Below are 19,631 nucleotides of genomic sequence, written 5' to 3'. Positions count from 1 at the left end.
AGGCTTTAAACATAAAGATAAAAATTTTAATGTTATGGCAAAGAATCTTATTTTAAACTTTTTTTGAGAAATAAATAACTGAAAATTGGGGCGTGCAATATTATTCATCCCCTTTAAGTTAATACTTTGTAGCGCCCCCTTTTGCTGCGATTACAGCTGCAGTCTCTTGGGGTATGTGTCTATCAGTTTTGCACATCAAGAGACTGAAATTCTTGCCCATTCTTAGTTTGCAAACAGCTGGAGCTGAGTGAGGTTGGATGGAGGCGTTTGTGAACAGCAGTTTTCTGCTCTTTCCACATATTCTCGATTGGATTCAGGTCTGGACTTTGACTTGGCCATTCTAACACCTGGATACGTTTATTTGTGAACCATTCCATTGTAGATTTTACTTTATGTTTTGGATCATTGTTTTGTTGGAAGAAAGCAGTGGAAAAATCCAGCTGGACTCCAAAGGGATAAATAAAAATGCTTCTTTATTTATATCAACTCGATTAAAAATATATATCCATTTCTCAAGTAAAGACACCGGCTTGTTCACACTGATGCATGGCAGATGTATACTACTATGCGTTTCGGCGGAACGCCTTCCTCAGGCCCTTTTGAAGGTAGTCCACTAGCAGCGCGCCCTCCTTATCCCAGAACACAGATGGCATCACCTTAGTGGCTGATTTTTGCACCCTGAACTTCTTTGGACAAGGAAAACCACTGTGCCTTCACTGTTTTCAGGGTCATACGAATAAATCCAGGTCTCATCCATAATGACCAGTCGATCCAGGAAGTTCTTATCAGTCCGGAAATGCTGACAAATGGACCGGGAAGTTTTCAATAGCATGCTTCTCTGATCTGTTGTCAAACATTTGGGGACCCACTTTGCAGATCACTTCCTTAAGTCCAAATGTTAATGGATAATGACAGAAACACGTTCACGGGAAATCCCCATGATGTCTGATATTGCTCTAGCTTAAATTTGTCGATTCTCCTGTATGAGGTTGTGCACAGCATCGACGATCGCCAAAACAACAATCACTCTCGGTCACCCAGGATGTTAATCATCATTGGTGCTGAAGTGGCCCGTTTTAAGTTTGGCAACCCAGTTCTTAACTGTGTCAACTGAATATAAAGTATCACACATAACGTCACATGGATCTTCTAAGCACAAGAGACACCCAAGATGCCAGGCCGAAGATGCCGGACGCAGGAATGAAGACTTCCCTTATCTAGCTGATGGTGGACCAATAAGCACATACTTTTACTCAAAACAAGTGCCAGGGTTAAGGATAATCAGAGAAGGCGGTCAGTGTCGGCTCCTCCTGAGTTGCAGTTTCCGTTGTATCAGTGTTCTTCATCATAGAGTCAGATGTGACGAAAACATTGACCCATGAAGGTTAATATTTGACTACAGCTACTTGAGTGTCCATCAAACAATCCCGGAGATAAAAGCAGCCTTTTTTCCTTAGATGAAAAAAAAAATACTCAATATCCATCAAACTCCTGAATTGTTATTATTACTTACCCAAACATTTCCCCATGTAATTACTGATGTGTGAAATGTAAATGTGGGCAGGCATTATGTCCCACAAAGCCACCGCCGCCGACGATTGTTGTGGTTTCTGCAGCTTGATGGATCAGTAAACTCCGAGAAGCAGATTAAATGGATTTAGCAAACAAAGATTGTTCTGATTAATATTTATGTTAAATGTTCATTTCCTTGACAGATTCCTTGGGTGTAAACATGTAGAGCTTATATCCCAGAAAGGACTCACGAGTTTCACACTAATGTGTTTTATTAGCTTGCACCGCACCCTTTATTAATTGATTTAGTCTCATTCACACTTTCCAACATTTTGTGTATACAGCTGCAATGCAAACCTATGTGTTTCAATGGTAACAGACTACAACAAGGCACTGTGTAGTCAGATAGGCCTCAATATCTTTCTAACATACATTTGATAGGAAACAAAACTGTAGGATCAGACTACACAAGGTTACACATCTTCACCATTTTTCATTAGAGGATACAATCCTCCCTAAACAGCAGCACAAGGAGGAATGTTCTCGATTTAGAGTCAGGGACTTGGCAAAAAAACATTACAATGACCTTGACCTCATTGCTTTTTTGTGGGACAAATTTGGAAGTCAATTTCAATACGGAACATATTTTGTTATGGATGTCAAGTCATTGGCAAATCATTTTGTTACTGTGACCGTGGACCTAAAAGGGTTGTCCACTTCTGCATATTCAACTTTGATGTGGTCTGTTGCCATATAAAAACCGAGAGGAGCTAAGAAAAAACCGATGAGTCCCAAACTCTCTGTCAGACTATCACAGTCATGGCGAACCTTTTACAGGCCGAGTGCCCAAACTGTAACCCTAAATCCATTTTTTTTCCCGAAGTGCCAACCAATCCTATTATGTAAATAATTGATTGTAACCTTACCTTTGCCGTCTTTTCTTCTCCTCAGCAGGGGGCATCACGCTCATGCGTGCTTACCACACCACATTGCAGCTGAGCCCCTGCCCTTTCCAGACACAGCAGTTGGATTGATCTTTCTGGAAAAAAAATTGCAGCATATTAGACAGAGATTTTAGCCTGGAATACAATCAGATTTCACCCTGTAACCACATCTACATTTCAAAGTCTGAACATCTTGAAATCCCAAAAAGACGTACGAGTGGCTCCCCTCCCCTTTCATTGTGTAGTTCTGTCCCCCCTTCCTGGGCCACTTCCTGGTAAACATGTCCCCCATCCTGATATATATTTCCTACATTTTGGTATATTTGTCCCCATCATGGCCCCATCCTGGTAAATGTACCCCATCCTGGTAAATGTACCCTATTCCTGGTAAATGTACCCCATCATTGTAAATGTATCCCATCCTGGCATGTTCCCCCATGCTGTTAAATTACCCCATCCTGGTAAATGTACCTCATCCAGGTATGTTCCCTTATCCTGGTAAATGTCCCCTTTCCTGGTAAATGTACCCCATCCTGATAAATGTCACCCTTCCTGCTAAATGTTCACCATCCTGGCATTTTTCCTCATCCTGGCATGTTCATGTTCCCCCTATCCTGGCATGTTTCCCCCCATTCTGGTAAATGTATCCCCCATACTGGTAAATGTACCCCTTCCTGGCATGTTCCCCTTCCTGCTAAATGTACCCCATCCTGGCATGTTTTCCCTCATCCTTGCAGTCATGTTTCCCCCATCCTTGCAGTCTTGTTTCCCCCCATCCTTGCAGTCATGTTTCCCCCCATCCTTGCAGCCATGTTTGCCCCATGCTCTCTTTGTTTGCCCCGTGCTCTCTTTGTTTACCCTGTGCTCTGTTTGTTTGCCCCGTGCTCTGTTTGTTTGCCCCGTGCTCTGTTTGTTTGCCCCGTGCTCTGTTTGTTTGCCCCGTGCTCTGTTTGTTTGCCCCATGCTCTGTTTGTTTGCCCCATGCTCTGTTTGTTTGCCCCGTGCTCTGTTTGTTTGCCCCTTTTTTTCCCCTTGCTCTGTTTGTATGCCCTGTGCTCTGTTTGTTTTCCCCGTGCTCTGTTTGCTCCGTGCTCTGTATGCCCCGTGCTCTCCATGTTGGCCCCGTGCTCTGTTTGCCCCGTGCTCTGTTTGCCCCGTGCTCTGTTTGCCCCGTGCTCTGTTTGTATGCCCCGTGCTCTGTTTGCCCCGTGCTCTGTTTATATGCCCCGTGCTCTGTATGCCCCATGCTCTGTCTGTTTGCCCCGTGCTCTGTATGCCCTGTGCTCTGTATGCCCCGTGCTCGGTTTGCCCCGTGCTCTGTTTGCCCCGTCCTCTGTCTGTTTGCCCCGTGCTCTGTATGCCCCGTGCTCTGTATGCCCCGTGCTTTGTTTGCCCCGTGCTCTGTTTGCCCCGTGCTCTGTTTGCCCCGTGCTCTGTTTATATGCCCCGTGCTCTGTATGCCCTGTGCTCTGTATGCCCCATGCTCTGTCTGTATGCCCCGTGCTCCCATGTTTGCCCCGTGCTCTGTTTATATGCCCTGTGCTCTGTATGCCCCGTGCTCTGTCTGTTTGCCCCGTGCTCTGTTTGCCACGTCCTCTGTCTGTTTGCCCCGTGCTCTGTATGCCCCGTGCTCTGTATGCCCCGTGCTCTGTTTGCCCCGTGCTCTGTTTGCCCCGTGCTCTATCTGTTTCCCCCGTGCTCTGTCTGTTTCCCCCGTGCTCTGTATGCCCCGTGCTCTGTATGCCCCGTGCTCTGTATGTCCCGTACTCTGTTTGCCCCGTGCTCTGTTTGCCCTGTGCTCTGTATGCCCCGTGCTCCCATGTATGCCCCGTGCTCCCATGTTTGCCCCGTGCTCCCATGTTTGCCCCGTGCTCCCATGTATGCCCCATGCTCTGTATGCCCCGTGCTCCCATGTTTGCCCTGTGCTCCCATATATGCCTCGTGCTCTGTATGCCCTGTGCTCCCATGTTTGCCCCGTGCTGGCGCTGTCCCCCGTCCCCCCACACCTTGGCACAGCCGCACACAGCTTAAAAATAAAAAAACTCACCTTCTAGCACCTGCTCCACCGCGCAGCCACAAGACGCCGGCGCGGCCTACTGACGCTCCTCCGTCTCCTAGGCAACAGGCTGCGGCCCAGGAGAGGAGGCGTGTCAGAGGGAGGAAAAATGTCTCCTCTGCTAAACACCACTTTGAACTGCTGGCGCGATCACATCGGCAGTTCAAAGTGGCTCAGTGTGGCGACAGTGCGCGTGCCAGCAGAAAGGGCTCTGCGTGCCCAGTCTGGCACGCGTGCCATAGGTTCGCCATCACTGGACTATCAGAATGAGCTGGAAACTAATCAGCACCCCACCTGGGCAACAGATCCAAAGTAGAAGTAAAAAGTCCCAGCACTCATCAACTCAGCTTGTACAATATATACCTTTATTTTCACATCTGAATTTATTAGCCCTCCCAAGGCTGTTGAAAACCTTGGGGAGGCTGAAACGTTCAATTGTGAGTTGCAATAAAGGCATATACAAGCTCAATTGGCGAGTGCCAGAACTCGTTACTTCTACATCAGAATGAACTCACTGAAGGATTCTCGTTAACTCTTTCTGCAGCCAGCATTAAAAAATGCAAAACTTTCAATGAATAACCAGTTGCAAAAATCACTTTTAGCCCCAAATATACACATTTAATTAAGAAATAAAAAAAATGTCCCGATTCATAGTTGACATTGGAAGAAAAAAAGGGTTAAATTTCAACACTGATGCTTTGTCTTATATATTTGGAACATGAGCCATTGCCACAGATATCTTTCATGCAGCAGCCTACTCCGCTTTCCCCATTGTAAGAGATGAATTCTGACCCAAGTGTTCATATCTATGGGGAGTAGAGAGAAATGGTTGTTGGCCGAAGAACTTTTGGTCAGTAGTTATTTAAGGTACCAATATTAACCACAGCTATATCTTGGCTAGTGGCTGTACATATAAGGTGGTCACCTGCCTAACACTTTGTTGGACCATGAACGGCATGGATTGGCCATTAATTTAATTGGTCGTCCTATGGTTAAGTACAGAATGTAGTCTAAGACATGGTTTACCATAGTGGTAACAGTGGACCACCTAGGGATGAGAGAAGCAATCAAGCACAAGCTTTAATACTGGTTGACAATCGCTTTAACGTCCATATTCACTTTTTGTATCTGATGCTTCGCTCATATTCCTCAACTAACTTTTTGTTTTTTCTCTTCTCAAAAATTCCACCAGCATCGAAAAGGTACATGACAGTGGACAACACGTCCGATGGGTACACAGGATGCTCCTCAACGTCATCGAGATCCAACATTCGGTACAAAGATGAGCACTATGGTTCAACAATGAAGGGCAGCAAACTGGAAAACAGAGGAACCCCAACCTATCACACAGTGAAAGAGGAGAACAAGATGGACTTTGATAGGTATCAGCATGAGAAGATGACTGTAAACGAGAAGCACTTTTCAGACTCCTTAAACAGTTCTTTTTTGCCAAAGTCAGAATGTCTTCATGCCAAGACTGTAGGACAATTAAACCATCTGCTCCCAAGGCCAATGGTCTATGAGCAGACACGAAGGATCTGTATGAAGGAGCCCAGATACGGGCACGTCAATTTGCGTCCAACAGGTTATCATGAACTGGAGAACTCTGATCGAACGGCTGCAAAATTTCCTCACCACAACCCCGAACATGAGCACTTCAAGCCCCGTGGCCAGGTTCCCTACGTTCCTCTAAATTACCATCATGTGTTGTCCAAACACGGACCTTCATCATGCACAGAACGAGAACATGGGACGGAAAACTATGGCTATTCCTCAGAGGAAGCGAACTCGTACATCTACAAAAACCAAAGTCCTTCATCGATTTCCTCTCCCGAAAGCCAACGCGAAGCTGCACTTCCCCATTATATTGGGACTTCGGTCATAATAACCAACGGAAGGTGACAATGGACAATTGGGGTTTTTTTTGACTCGACTATCGAAACTGGAATTATTTTGCACAGAAGCATGAGAAAGTCCTGGTGACCAGTACTTACCAAGAGGAGCTCAAGGTCGTGAAAGGACAAACCACCGCGTGTTCTCTTGGCAAAGTCGTATGTAACAGATCCTAAAAGGTCAGAATTATACAACCGGCTTCAGAGCAGCATTGTTACAGATTAATCTCTGGTGTAGACTGCGCCATTTGAGAAGTAATGTGCCAGATCATATTTTCCTCTTCTCCACCGCTCCATGAATAAAAAAAAAAGGGCAGTGGCCGAGACGCACAGTTTCAAATTTAATTATATGAAGGAAACTTTTTTTCCCCCCCTCCTCAAACAACCCAGTTTCTTTAATCCTCTATACCAGAGAGTGAATTTGAGTGCATGACGTGACAGATACATTGGGATAAATTTGGGGCAGTTGACGTTTTTTTTTCCTTTTTAAATTATTGCAAAATGAATGAATTTGGGAGATCCAAAGCTATAAAGCATATTAGGCAATAATCCAAATTAAGTCAGAATTTTTTAAGTTCTTTCCAAAATAGATGTCATAGGAAAACGTAGGGATGTACAACCTTAAATACGGTAATACCGGCCAAAACATTTTTTAATAATTTTTTTTTTATTTTTTTTTTAAAGCCAGACAGCAGGGAATTTGTCTGTTCTCTTTTGTAATAACAATTTTTCTTGGCAGGAAATAAAATACAAGTACCAAAGACATTATTCTAGGGACAGATCTCCTCTGTGGCTTTAAACCCCATCGACTTACAGAACATTTTAGAAATCTGAACAGGGTAGACATGACCTAAACCGGGGCGATGATGTATTGGGACTATGAAGGGCTGACTATGCAGCTATTAATGTGCAACCTTTTAATAATAAAATAATAATAGTCTTTGTGTATATTAATAATAAACCAAAGTCAAAGAATTACGTCTGTGTTCTGGTTTTTCTATGTTTTATAAATTAATATGATGGAGTATTTTTTTTTTCTTTATTTATTTTTTATTTATTTTTTTAAATACAGCATATATGGGATTTGGGAGGTGCTGGAGTATTAAATATCCTGGAGTATTGGAAAGTCCTCCTGAATAACATGAAAACTTAACTCAAATTTTAAAACTATAGCTAAAACCATGAAAATAAAATATTTTAATTTTAAATACATATTTTACTTAATTTTAAATACTTTAATTTTAAATAATTTTAATATTTTTGGAGTATTTTTGGATGTTTTTTTCCCATAATTTTCTTCACCATCAATATGATAAAAAGTATTCATTTTTTTTCACCAAACAACATTGATTAAAGGCCGCAATACACATTAACCTAAATATCAATGGGATTGGGTGATACTCTAATGTGTATCGGGGTCCCCCCATAGAAATTGTTGAATTTTCAAAAGCTGATATTTTGTTACTTGCAAGATAAACCAAACCCATAGGAGTCTGTGCCCAGTATTTCTGTATAGGAGGAGACAGCTGTCAGCTAGACGATAGATCACGTTTCAGTTTTGCCGGGGTCACTTGCAGAGGTAACCTCAGTATCCTTAAAGTAGGATTATAATGAAAGTAATCACATTTTTTAGAAAGCTGGAGGCAGGTAACACTAAATGACACCACTGACAATAGGTGATAGTTGCAGCTTCTTCTCCCTCCTTCCCCTACCTGCACTGTAAGTATAGAGCATGCCCACAATGCTCTTCCATCAATATTCTGCTTAGTTTTTGGCTTTTGATCATAAATTACAGGTTTGTTCTAGAAACTTGAGCTGTTTTTTCAGATTTTATGATTTGATTAAAGTCCTTCATATACATGTAAATGAAATATTGGTGTGATTAGCTGATGTTTATAGAGGCCTTCCAACTCTCCCCCAACAGATACCGTTGGATTTCCAGTTACCAATTCTTTGTTTTCTGGAAGATAGGTCAATGCCAGAGGAGTGTGGCATCAGCTCTTTTATAAAGACCACAAGTGGTGTATGTGGAAGTTAGAGGAGATAGTTGACAACTGAATGATAATGGTATCCTGGAATAGGGCTTGGGCTACTCTTTCAGCATCATCAACTTTTATTGCTGTAGCTTCCCCGCTTCCATATCCACACTAGGTACGGGGAAGTACCAAGCGAACGGCAAAAGGAAACCCTGTGTCTAGGGAAGGGGGAGATGGTGACCCCTGACCAAGCTTACTGCTGGGCCCTGGGTTCCCGTATAATAGTGTGACTAGTGCCCTACTGCCCCCTTCATTATGGTGACTAATGGAACTGCATTGTATTTGTATGTGTAAACTGAATTGTATTGAAATTTATTAATGTACGATATTTATCCTGTGTAATATGGTTGGCTGCCACCAGGTGTCATGGGTCCCGGGTCCCTTAGAGAAAAATGATGGATAGGGAGTGACAGCACAGCAGGGGTTAAGTGAGAGGGTGGATCACCACCACAGGAAGAGATATAGGAAAAGGCAGCTTCTTATGTCAGTCAGATACGGAAATGCAGAGATAGTGTGAAGAAAGAAGAGAGGACAAGGAGGGTCAGAAGAAGCGGAGTGGAGAGAATAGGGTGGAGGTGGCATAGACAAGACAGAAAAGAAAAGAAAGAAGAGAGAAGCATAGATATTCCAAGAGGGCTCGTCTACAGTGGAGTGTAAGTCCAGTGAAGTCATGGAGATGTAAAAGGAGAACTTGGGTGCCGCTACCTTAGGCTGGCACCTGCTATTACTTCAGGGAACGCAGTTGCAGAGGGAGGGCATCAAGAGAGTCCATCCGTCTAGCGCGCCAGGCTGCACGATCTGCACGATCCGTCACCATGTTGAGGGAGTGGGTCCAAAACAGAAAGATAAGTTGCCCCACTATGCCCAGCCATCCCTGTAGAGCTGAGCCACTTACAGAAGGATGATGATGATGTCGTCTCTGTGCTAAGAAAGTGGAACACAACAAACAACTGTCAAACGTTTTTGTAGTAAAGTGTTGAAAGTTTTACCTGATGGTTGTCTCCTTACTGAGCGCATGCGGCATGAGGCCGCTAGAAGTGAACGGGAGCTGGGAGCTGAAGATACAGAAGCGCAGCAGTTAGCAGGTACCACCTCCACACCACCTACCACCCAAACCACTATGCCCCCGTGTCTGTACTGTGCCAGAGTGGATTGAGGACCGCCATGACCCTCGCCCACGACTGCCTCTCCCTGGCACTTTACACCCTCGCTGCCCTAGATACGTTCCTCAGCTATGTGCCGAGTCGGATACTTGACCCTAGGGTGACCCTGATCTGGATGGGATAAGATCTTTGTCAACTCCACTGGGCACTATAGGACACAGGGAAAACAAACTAGGGAAGACCGCAAACAACTTATCTCTAGTTGTCTCTGGTAGAGATGCTGCCACAACCACCAAGATTCTCCAGATGTATGCAAGCCGCCTGCTTGCACTGAAGACCTGATAAAGATATATCCAATAGCACCAGCACCGAGTAGTAGGAAGTGAAGGTATATATAGACAAGAAAAGTACTGATGAACAGCAGCAAACAGGCTGAACAATGCCACAGGGTCCTAAAGGGAAAAGGTTGAAAACCAAGCAGTAATGATAGAAGCTCAGGGAGCAGTTTGTGCAGCCAAATGTTGTGACCTTCTATAGTCGGACACCACAGGACTGTCTGTAACTCGTCACACACCAGTGACACTCTTGCGGTAAGCCCGTGAGAATTAAGTGTTGTGCAATGACTAGTCAAGCATATGTAAATCCAAACTGATTGTGCACAGCTCCTGATGCCTACCTCTCCCATGCTGGTATCAGTGATGGTAAAAATCTTTGCCATCATTTATTATTGCTGCCAAGAGCGACTAGCTAACAGAGAGTAGTAGAATAGGGTGTCCAAGCCGCGCCAATGACTAGCCGATCATGAAGATTGTAGATTAATGTTGCTTTTATTCAATGCACAGGTCAACGCGTTTCGGGAGACACAGCTCCCTTCCTCAGGACAGACGATCACGGGCATCTCGCTCCACGTCTGTCACCAGACGTGGAGACATGGTGACAGACGTGGAGCGAGACGCCCGTGATCGTCTGTCCTGAGGAAGGGAGCTGTGTCTCCCGAAACGCGTTGACCTGTGCATTGAATAAAAGCAACATTAATCTACAATCTTCATGATCGGCTAGTCATTGGTGCGGCTTGGACACCCTATTCTACTACTCTCTGTTATCTGCCATTTTGGGGACCGCTGCCGTGGCTTGGAGTAACTTACATGCTGTTATAGGAGTTGTGACTTTCACAACCCCTATAGGTGAGTTATACCACCCCTCTTCATCCCCCCCTTGCTACCAGGGTAAGACCCTATTGCGCTTCTTTTTCCACAGTTTATCTCCTGTCTGTTTCAAGAGCGACTAGCTGGCACACTGAATTCTCCGGGGCTTACAACAAGATAACAGGAAAAGCTACAGCAATAAAAGTTACTGATCCTGAAAGGGCTGGCCAAGCCCTATTCCAGGATACCATTAGCTTTGTACTACAAATTAACCTGACAGATTCCCTTTAACACTAAATAGCTTTTCAACTTTGCTGTGTACAGTACTTCGGGGGTTGGTTGCAGAGGTAATCACATTATCACAAAATAGGATACTCCCTGCACAGTAGTTACACAGTACACAGTTACACAGTAGTTACACATGCCCACAATACTTGACCATTTATGATATGTTTAGTTTTTTGGCTTATAATCTCAAAATTCTGATCTGTCATAGAATGCTTGAGCTAGTGTATCAGACTTTATGAATTATAGGGTGGCAAATTAAAAGAATATTATTGCCTAATGGAAGTACTGGTTAATGGTCAGATTATTACATATCATATTCAGTAATTTGGTGTATTAGGAAAAACTAAGAAACTACCATTACAGCTTTCCTAGGATGTTGAGTGTCATATTTGCTTTACCTATTATATTAAAGCATATGGACATTGTCTGGGACTGTTTAGGACTGTTTACCTTGTACAGCCGCTATATTTCACAGAATCAAGTGGACTCCAGAAGAAGTTAACAATGAATCCCTCTCTTCTGCTCACCTGCTCTAACCTGATTGAAGACCACCTCCAAGTTGAGAGTTCAAGAAAAGAGGAATAAGAGTTATAGACTGTCATAAGGAGATTATTGCAGGCATTGCCAAATATCATGGTGGCGTCAAGATCTGTGGAAAGTACAGATTCTGTCACTTCTCTGTTGTCTGTGATCATTGCAGTGAGATTCGGACATCGAACCACTGACTTCTTGTTCATAGGCAGGCTAGCAAGAGCTAATCTCTGCAGAGCTGCTTGTTAAGGCCGCTTTACACGCTGCGATCTCGCTTTCCCGCCCCCATCGTTTGTGCATTATGGGCAAATCGCTGCCCGCACAAAATCGCGCGGACCCGTCACACTACTTACCTGCCTAGCGACGTTGCTGTGACCGGTGAACCGTCTCCTTTCTAAGGGGGCGGTTCGTTCGGTGTCACAGCGACGTCACTAAGCAGGCGCCCAATAGAAGCAGAGGGGCGGAGATGAGCGGGACGAACATCCCGCCCACCTCCTTCCTTCCGCATTGCCAGCGGCCGCAGGTAAGGTGAGGTTCCTCGTTCCTGCGGTGTCACACATAGCAATGTGTGCTGCCGCAGGAACGACAAACAACATCGTACCTGCAGCAGCAACGATCATTGGGAATAGGGGGTATGTCAACGATTAGCGATTTTACACGTGTTTGCAACAATTTTCGATCGCACGTAGTTGTCACACGCAACAACATCGCTAAAGCGGCCGGATGTGCGTCACAAATTCCATGAGCCCAACGACATCGCTTTAGCAATGTCGCAGCGTGTAACGCGGCCTTTAGTCTCCTTTGATCACATGCTATGGGAGAGCGAGTCATATTTGCTCCCTTCCTATATATGCTGGCTGGACTATTCCATTAATGCCAGCTATAGCTTCTCTATACTGGTCTGGTGAGGTATTGTGATCCAGACTTACATGTGGTTGTTGTGCATTATTGCTGTAAGTAGTTGTGATGTTAACAATTGTTGTCTTTTTGTTGCTACCTTCCTGGTCTTGTTTTTCTTCTTAGTTTATTACTGTTTGCAACTGAGTTTGCAGTATACCTGAGTTTTGATTTTCTCCTCTCTGTCTTATTCTGTTTTACCATCATACTCCTGCCCCTTCCTTCCCTGCCGGGGAGGAGGGGAGGTAACTGATTAGATCTGGTCAGTAGAATAGCCAGACACGAGAGTCAGGCATCTCCACCATTAGGGGTAACCCTGAGGTTAGAGATTGCCTAGGCATGAAGAACAGCATAGAAGCCCCCTGTCCCTCACTATCCTGTGACTCAGACTCATTGATGGATTAACTGGTCGCTCAATCTGCTATGTACAGTGATGCATAGAGGCTGTAGAATGTAAACTATGCAAATTGTTTAATGAAACCCAATAGCAAATATTTTTTTGCCAAAAATATATGCATTTAAGTTAAAAAAAAAACGCCAATAGAAGGAAATCCAATATCGCTGCTCTTATATATTGGTCTATTGGAGCGCAACATTTAAAGAAACAGAGTCCTATTTGGCAGACGAGACGCCCACCCACAGAAGTCAATTCTGACTAAATTACAATTTGTACCGTCTTTCATTTTTCTTTACGCAGGAATGTGACCTTTATTCATGTAAATGAGCCGGACCTGGATGGAAACTACTTAGGTATTTAGCTAATTAACAAGTCATGTATTAACAGATCACTTTCACGTGGAAGGTACAATGGCTAACACAACCCAACTGCACATATAGATGTCGCAGAGCTGGATGCAATTTAACATTTTATATCAATTTGACTTATTTGGGATTTTAAGGTTTGCTCAGAGGAGTAACATTGGCCAAATTTGCCTAAAAAACGATAGGAAACATCTGATCCAAAACAGTGCTGAAGATCGGTCATTTTTTTTCAGTCTGAATGAGTCCGCAGGCTATGTGCCCACGTTGCGTTTTTACATGCGTTTCCGCAGCGTTTTCATGCCATAATGCATGCGTTTTGATTTCCAAGCAAAGTCTATGAATAAATAGGGATTTCTTGTGCGCACTTTGCTGTTCAAAACGCTGCTTTTAATTTGCATATTTTTGGGCAAAAACTCAGCGTTTAAAGAAGCAGCATGTCAATTGTTTTTGCCATTTGAGCTGCGTTTTGAGTCAATGAGAAGATGCAAAACGCATTCTGCATCAAAATCCCAGCGTTTTACATGCTTTTTTGATGCAGAAAACAAGCGTTTTTGACAATTTAATTGCATGCGTTTTTGACATTATATTAAAGGCATGATATGTCCCTTTACACACACACAAGTCCGACAATTCAAATTAAGAATAACATCAATTTAACGTTATTTTATACATAAATATTAACAAACATTTATCATTTTAATATAATCAGCTATTTTGTTTATGATTATAATCTTGATATTTGTTATCATTTTTTTCCCATTTTTTCATAGTGTTTGAATGTTAAAACTTTATTTAGCAGTGTATTTGTCATCAAAACGCATCTGACTTTAAGCAATGAAAAAGCATGTAAATCGCGGTAAAAACGCGGCCAAAACGCGGCAAAAACGCAAGCGTATTTATAGCGTTTATGTGGTCAAAAGCAACTGTGGCAAATACCATTTCTGCCAAAGGATGCGTTTAGAACTGCAACTACCTCGACGCAACGTGGGCACATAGCATAAGAGAAAATCAGAGAAATCTACAAGTCTATATGCAAATGAGTGTACCGCCCCACGCTCGGATCCGGGCTCGTTGGTGGGTGGCTCGAGCGTCTCCGGCCTGGGGGGTCATTTCGCTCTGAAAGGGTGCTGGCGCTACTTAGGGGGGTGGTAGGTTGGTGTACGGCTGAAGCCGTGTTTAAGTTCGTGATGCCACCCATGGGACGTGGTGAAGGTGTAGACACCACCGCGGCAGTTACAGGGCACCTGGCGGAGATGGTTATGGAGCAAGATGTTAACCCCTCCGTGGGCAGGGATGATGGCCCCGGGTCCCGTTGGGGAGAGTAGCCGGACGATGCAGGGCGGCGCGCTGCCAGATGGCACTGTTGTACTCATAGTTATTGACACACACAAGTCTCTGGTAAACAAAGTTGATGGTAGTCGGGGGCCCGCAGCCGGCTGCTTCTGGTCCCCCACCGGTTCGGTGGTCTTTGTCTTTCTCCTGCACCATGTAGTGTATGTGTAGACTGCCTGTGCTTCAGCAACGGGAGTCTACTCCCCGGCTTTGTGTATGTCGGAGGAGCCCGTGTGCTCGCAGACGCTGGCCCATGGGATCTCTCTGCCTGTGCGGTGACTTTCTATCCCCCTCGGTGGGCTGTTGTCTTCAGTCGGGACTTGGGTGGGAAAGGACCTATAGTCCAGACCGCAATCAGTAGATTTGACTCAGTCCAGTGGCTTCTGGACCTCGTTCAGGGTCTGAGTATCCCCCTTGTGCTCCGGTTTCCGAGTTGGTTCCCCGGGTTGGTACCGGCGGGCCACTATCCTGTCCCTGTTCACCACGGTTCCACCGAGCCGTCTTCCCGGCTCCTGCAGGCTAGGTCACCGTCTGCTTCCTAGCCGAGGTACCAGGGCTACGACCCTGGCACCTGTCAGTTTCCGCTGCAGACCTGTCACCACAGGCCTGCTGCACTTCACTCCAAACTCCCTCCTAACTCCTCACTGAACTCTCTGACTTCTCACTGTTTCTCCTGCCTCAGGCCCTCTGGACCCCTCGGTGGGTGTTGCCAACTGCCTGGCTCCGCCCCCTGGTGTGTCCATCACGCACTGAGGGAGGTGACTAGGTTTTAAAAGGTTGGCTGATGTTACCTTTTTGGGGGACAGGTGTTGTGCGGGGCGCTATCTGTGACTACCTGGCTAGTCCAGGGTGTTACAGAGGCATTAAGTGCTGTGGGCGTGATGAAGCACTTAACGAAGTTCTCTATGTTAACTAAAGTGTCTGTGACATCAGACACCAGCCAGGAAATCTTGCGCCTGCGCAGGTCATTGCCCTCCTCGCTCCTACGTAGTAATGTGCACTGCTGATTTTTGGATGGAGGATGTGAAGGAAGAAGACATGAAACGCTGCGATAATTGGTTTTGGTACATCCACCTTGTCTTTTTGTGGGTGTACAGCCTGGCTGGGTGGCGCAAGCCAGTGCATCTTACTGCATAGGCGAGAGGAGAGCGGTAAACTGTGACGGTGCCACATGTCACAGAAACATAGAGACGGAGGTGCTAAGGATGGGAATATAAATAAGAGGTGCAGCTTTCTTAAAGGGGTTGTCCAGCATTCGGATAACCCCTTCTCATTCCCTATTAAAATAAAAAAAGGTTATACTCACCTCATGTGCCTGTGCCATTGCAGCAGTGGTGACACTCACTGTTACGGTTGCTGCGAGCACTGGAGACTAAGTCCAGATTTCTTGCTACTGCACATGTGCGAGCACTGGAGACTAAGTCCAGATTTCTTGCTACTGCACATGTGCGAGCGCTGGAGACTAAGTCCAGATTTCTTGCTACTGCACATGTGCGAGCGCTGGAGACTAAGTCCAGATTTCTTGCTACTGCACATGTGCGAGCGCCGGAGACTAAGTCCAATCTTGGAGCCATTGCACATGTGCGGGTGACATCATCGCTGACACGAGGTCACATGTCTCTGACACCTTCTATGCCGATTGGTCGCTGGTCATGTGCTTGTGACGTCTTGCTCGGTGATAGGCCAGCATGACGTCACTCCTGTCGTTCTGGCAGCGGATTGGCTCTGGTGTCCTCCATCTTGGATGAGGCACAGAGTCTATATAAGACCCTGACACACGCCGCATGGTGCTCAGTCCTCTTGGTTCATGCATATGAGTAGACGCTCTGTGCGCGTTCCTCTAGGCATTCCTCTGTCTATGCTAGGTGAGCGCTACCGGCAGGGTAGCGTTCTTATACCTTACAGCTTCGGCTGCTGTCCGTATCCTTACCTCTTAGGGGAGCGGACATAGGCAGGTGCCTGAGGCACATGGTCTGGCTGGGCCTTGTGATTCTACTCGTAGGTGGACGTTGCCGTTAGGGTAACGTTCCTTATACTGCGTCTGGCAGTTGTTCGTATCCTCGCACACTAGGGGAGCGAACAGAGGTAGGAGCTTTGTGCGGCTTACGCTGCTGTTCGTCTCTTTTGCACCACTAGAAGAGCGGACCTAGGCAGGTGCCATATCTAGTGGTTCGTGTCCTCGCACACTAGTGGAGCGAACGCAGGTAGGAGCTTTGTGCGGCTTAAGCTGCTGTTCGTCTCTTTTGCACCACTAGAAGAGCGGACCTAGGTAGGTGCCATTTCGCACACATTGCCTTTGTCTCTGTGATTATTAACAGAGATCATTCCACACACCCTCCAAGTAAGGGAGGAATTGCTTTACTTACTTATTATATCCTTCTGTGAGTTAACAGAGGTATTGCACTCTGCCATAGTCTGCAGCAAAGTCTTTGCACGGTGGACCCTGACTGTCTGATACTCCTTTCAGTTATTATCAGACAGCCCCCCGTAACACTCACGTTCCTGGGGCTTGTGACATCATGCAAGCTCCACATACAATTACTACTGGCTTCCGTCTCCGAGATTTTGAATGTATAAGTGATCAACAGGAAGCAAGAGCTGAGGCTGCCAGGGAGAGGGAAGGCGGCGGTGAGTGGCCTCGGGGGCTCACTTTATGTCACAACTTCACGTGAGCCCCGGAACACGAGAGCTAGCACTGCTGGAATGGCGCAGGCACAGGAGGTGAGTATAGGCTTTTTTATTTTAATAATAGGGAATAAGAAGGAGTTGTCCTAATACTGGACAGCCCCTTTAAGGGCATAACAAAGCACTTAATGCCTCACATGCACACTACTAAACTTGTCCATGGCTCTGGATTCTTGGATTTATGAATATAAGGTACCAATGTGTTTATCTTGGACTGACATATATGCACTGATAGATACCACTGCCCTGAACATTTTATGGGTTCATTGCACATTGAAGGACCAGCGTTCTACTGGGGATTTCTCACAGCCCATCACACCTGACAAATGATCAATGATTGCTATATGCACCACTTAAGCCAAGAATTACAACCTAAGGATGTTTTCACGCCGGTGCCCATCCTTACCCCAGACACCGGTGAATATATTTCATGGCTTTGTGCTCCGTGCAAACATTATAATCTAATCCAGTGTTTGTCAGGACATGGCCACACCTTTCTAAAAGTAAGAGGAAGCCTTCAATAATTACTTTCCAAAAATACAACTTACTACACATTTCATGTCTTAACACCAGAAGTCCCAGAGAGGGGTCATTTAACATTTTTACCATTGGAACCCTATGGAGCTCGAAATTCCTGGGACTTCTAGTGTTAAAAGGGTTGTCCACTTTTGGAGATTTTTTTTTTTAATTAAAGGCATGTATTTTAGGCAAATAATTTTTGCAAATGGGCTTAAGCAAAATATTTGCAGTTGGGCTTTCACAAGCTCTTTGTTTCCCCATGTACTCAACTTTGATGTGGTCAGTGGTCATAAATCAACTAAGAGGAGCTCAGAAAAACACATAAAAAATTTACAAACACAACTGCAAGAAAGAGCTTACTAATACATCCTCAATGAACTCAATCTGGAGCCAGCAATAGAGCAGCGCAGAGGCAATTGAGGGCAAGCGGTGCAAATTTTTTAATGGAATCCAATTCCATAAATGTTTTTTTTTTTACTTTAATTTAGGTAAAGAAAGAAATTTGTCCTCAAAGATGGACAACCTAAATGTTCCAGAGATGGCCATAGACAGTGGAGGGTCCCAATGCCAGATCTGTATGTGGCCTCCTTACGCTGGGTCCAGGCGATTTAGGTTTCTAGCAAATAACTACTACGTAAATTTCCCAGTGGATTGTGAAAGTGGAAATATTGCATCAGATACATAGACCCAGGACAATTTCAGGTCGTTAAATGAGCGTTGATCGATTATATACAAGTAGTTTGGCGCTGGTTTATTCTCATGCATATTCACATATTTGTAGACTGTTGGCTCCTGAGGTACAGTAAATACAACACCAGTTTCATGTATAACATCTTAGGAACACTATGTCTCTGGAATGAGTGGCCTACTCTTTGCTTCCATTTATCTCATTATTTCTCCTCGGCGTATTACTTTTCAGTATTGCGTCATTGTGTAGAAGGATTTTGTAGCTACAATTTCTTAGCCTGAAAAGTGGATAAGCTATCGAAGGGTGATGGATGCCTGAAAATATGAAAACTCTAAAAGTGGATGGTTCACGTCATGTTCCAAGATGACTCTGTTCCAAAGGTGTTTGGTTCTTTTGTGAGTTCAACGACTATGTTTACTTATCTACAAGACATTTATTGTTTAAGGTTTTGGACTTACTCATGGCCATCATAAGTACAAGAACTTTAAAGAGGTTGTCCACTACTTCAACATTGATGGCTTATCCTTAGGGGTACTATGCACGTTGCGACATCGCTAGCCGATGGTAGCAATGCCGAGCGCAATAGTACCCACCCCCGTCGCACATGCGGTATCTTGTGATAGCTGCCGTAGCGAACATTATCGCTACGGCAGCTTCACACACACTTACCTGTCCTGCGACGTCGCTCTGGCCGGCGACCCGCCTCCTTCCTAAGGGGGCGGGTCGTGCGGCATCACAGAGACGTCACGCGGCAGGCAGCCAACAGAAGCGGAGGGGCAGAGATGAGCGGGACGTAAACATCCCGCACACCTCCTTCCTTCCGCATAGCCGGTGGAGTCAGGTAAGGAGACGTTCCTCGCTCCTGCGGCTTCATACACAGCGATGTGTGCTGCCGCAGGAACGAGGAATAACATCGTACCTGTCGCTGCAGCGAAATTATGAAAATGACCGACACTACACAGATCACCGATTTACGACGCTTTTGCGATTGTTTATCGGTGCATCTAGGCTTTACACGTTGCGACGTCGTTACTGGCGCCGGATGTGCGTCACTTTCTATTTGACCCCGACGACATCGCAGTAGCGATGTCGCAACGTGCAAAGTACCCCTTAGGATAGGTCATCAATGCCTGATCAGCCGGAGTTCGACACCCGGCATCCAGAAATGCTCAGTTCCGAAACTGTCCTGTCTTCTGATAGCAGCCACGGTCGGATACTGCACATCCTTCTTCAATTCAAAT

General features: G+C 45.2%; 1 protein-coding gene across 1 annotated transcript in view; it reads left to right on the top strand.

Moving 5' to 3' along the window:
- SIM2 (SIM bHLH transcription factor 2) overlaps nt 1-7,336 on the top strand; it is a 163,770-nt gene extending 156,434 nt beyond the window's left edge. Inside the window, exon 11 of the mRNA XM_075332918.1 lies at nt 5,705-7,336. Coding sequence (XP_075189033.1) covers nt 5,705-6,414 — 710 coding nt within the window. The 3' untranslated portion in view covers nt 6,415-7,336. The remainder of the gene's footprint in view (nt 1-5,704) is intronic.
- Nucleotides 7,337-19,631: the final 12,295 nt, after the last annotated feature.

This window comes from Anomaloglossus baeobatrachus, chromosome 2 (assembly GCF_048569485.1).
Source record: "Anomaloglossus baeobatrachus isolate aAnoBae1 chromosome 2, aAnoBae1.hap1, whole genome shotgun sequence".
Lineage (NCBI taxonomy): Eukaryota > Metazoa > Chordata > Amphibia > Anura > Aromobatidae > Anomaloglossus > Anomaloglossus baeobatrachus.
The sequence above is the reverse complement of the archived record's forward strand: the minus strand, read 5'-3'. Positions and strand labels throughout refer to the sequence as shown.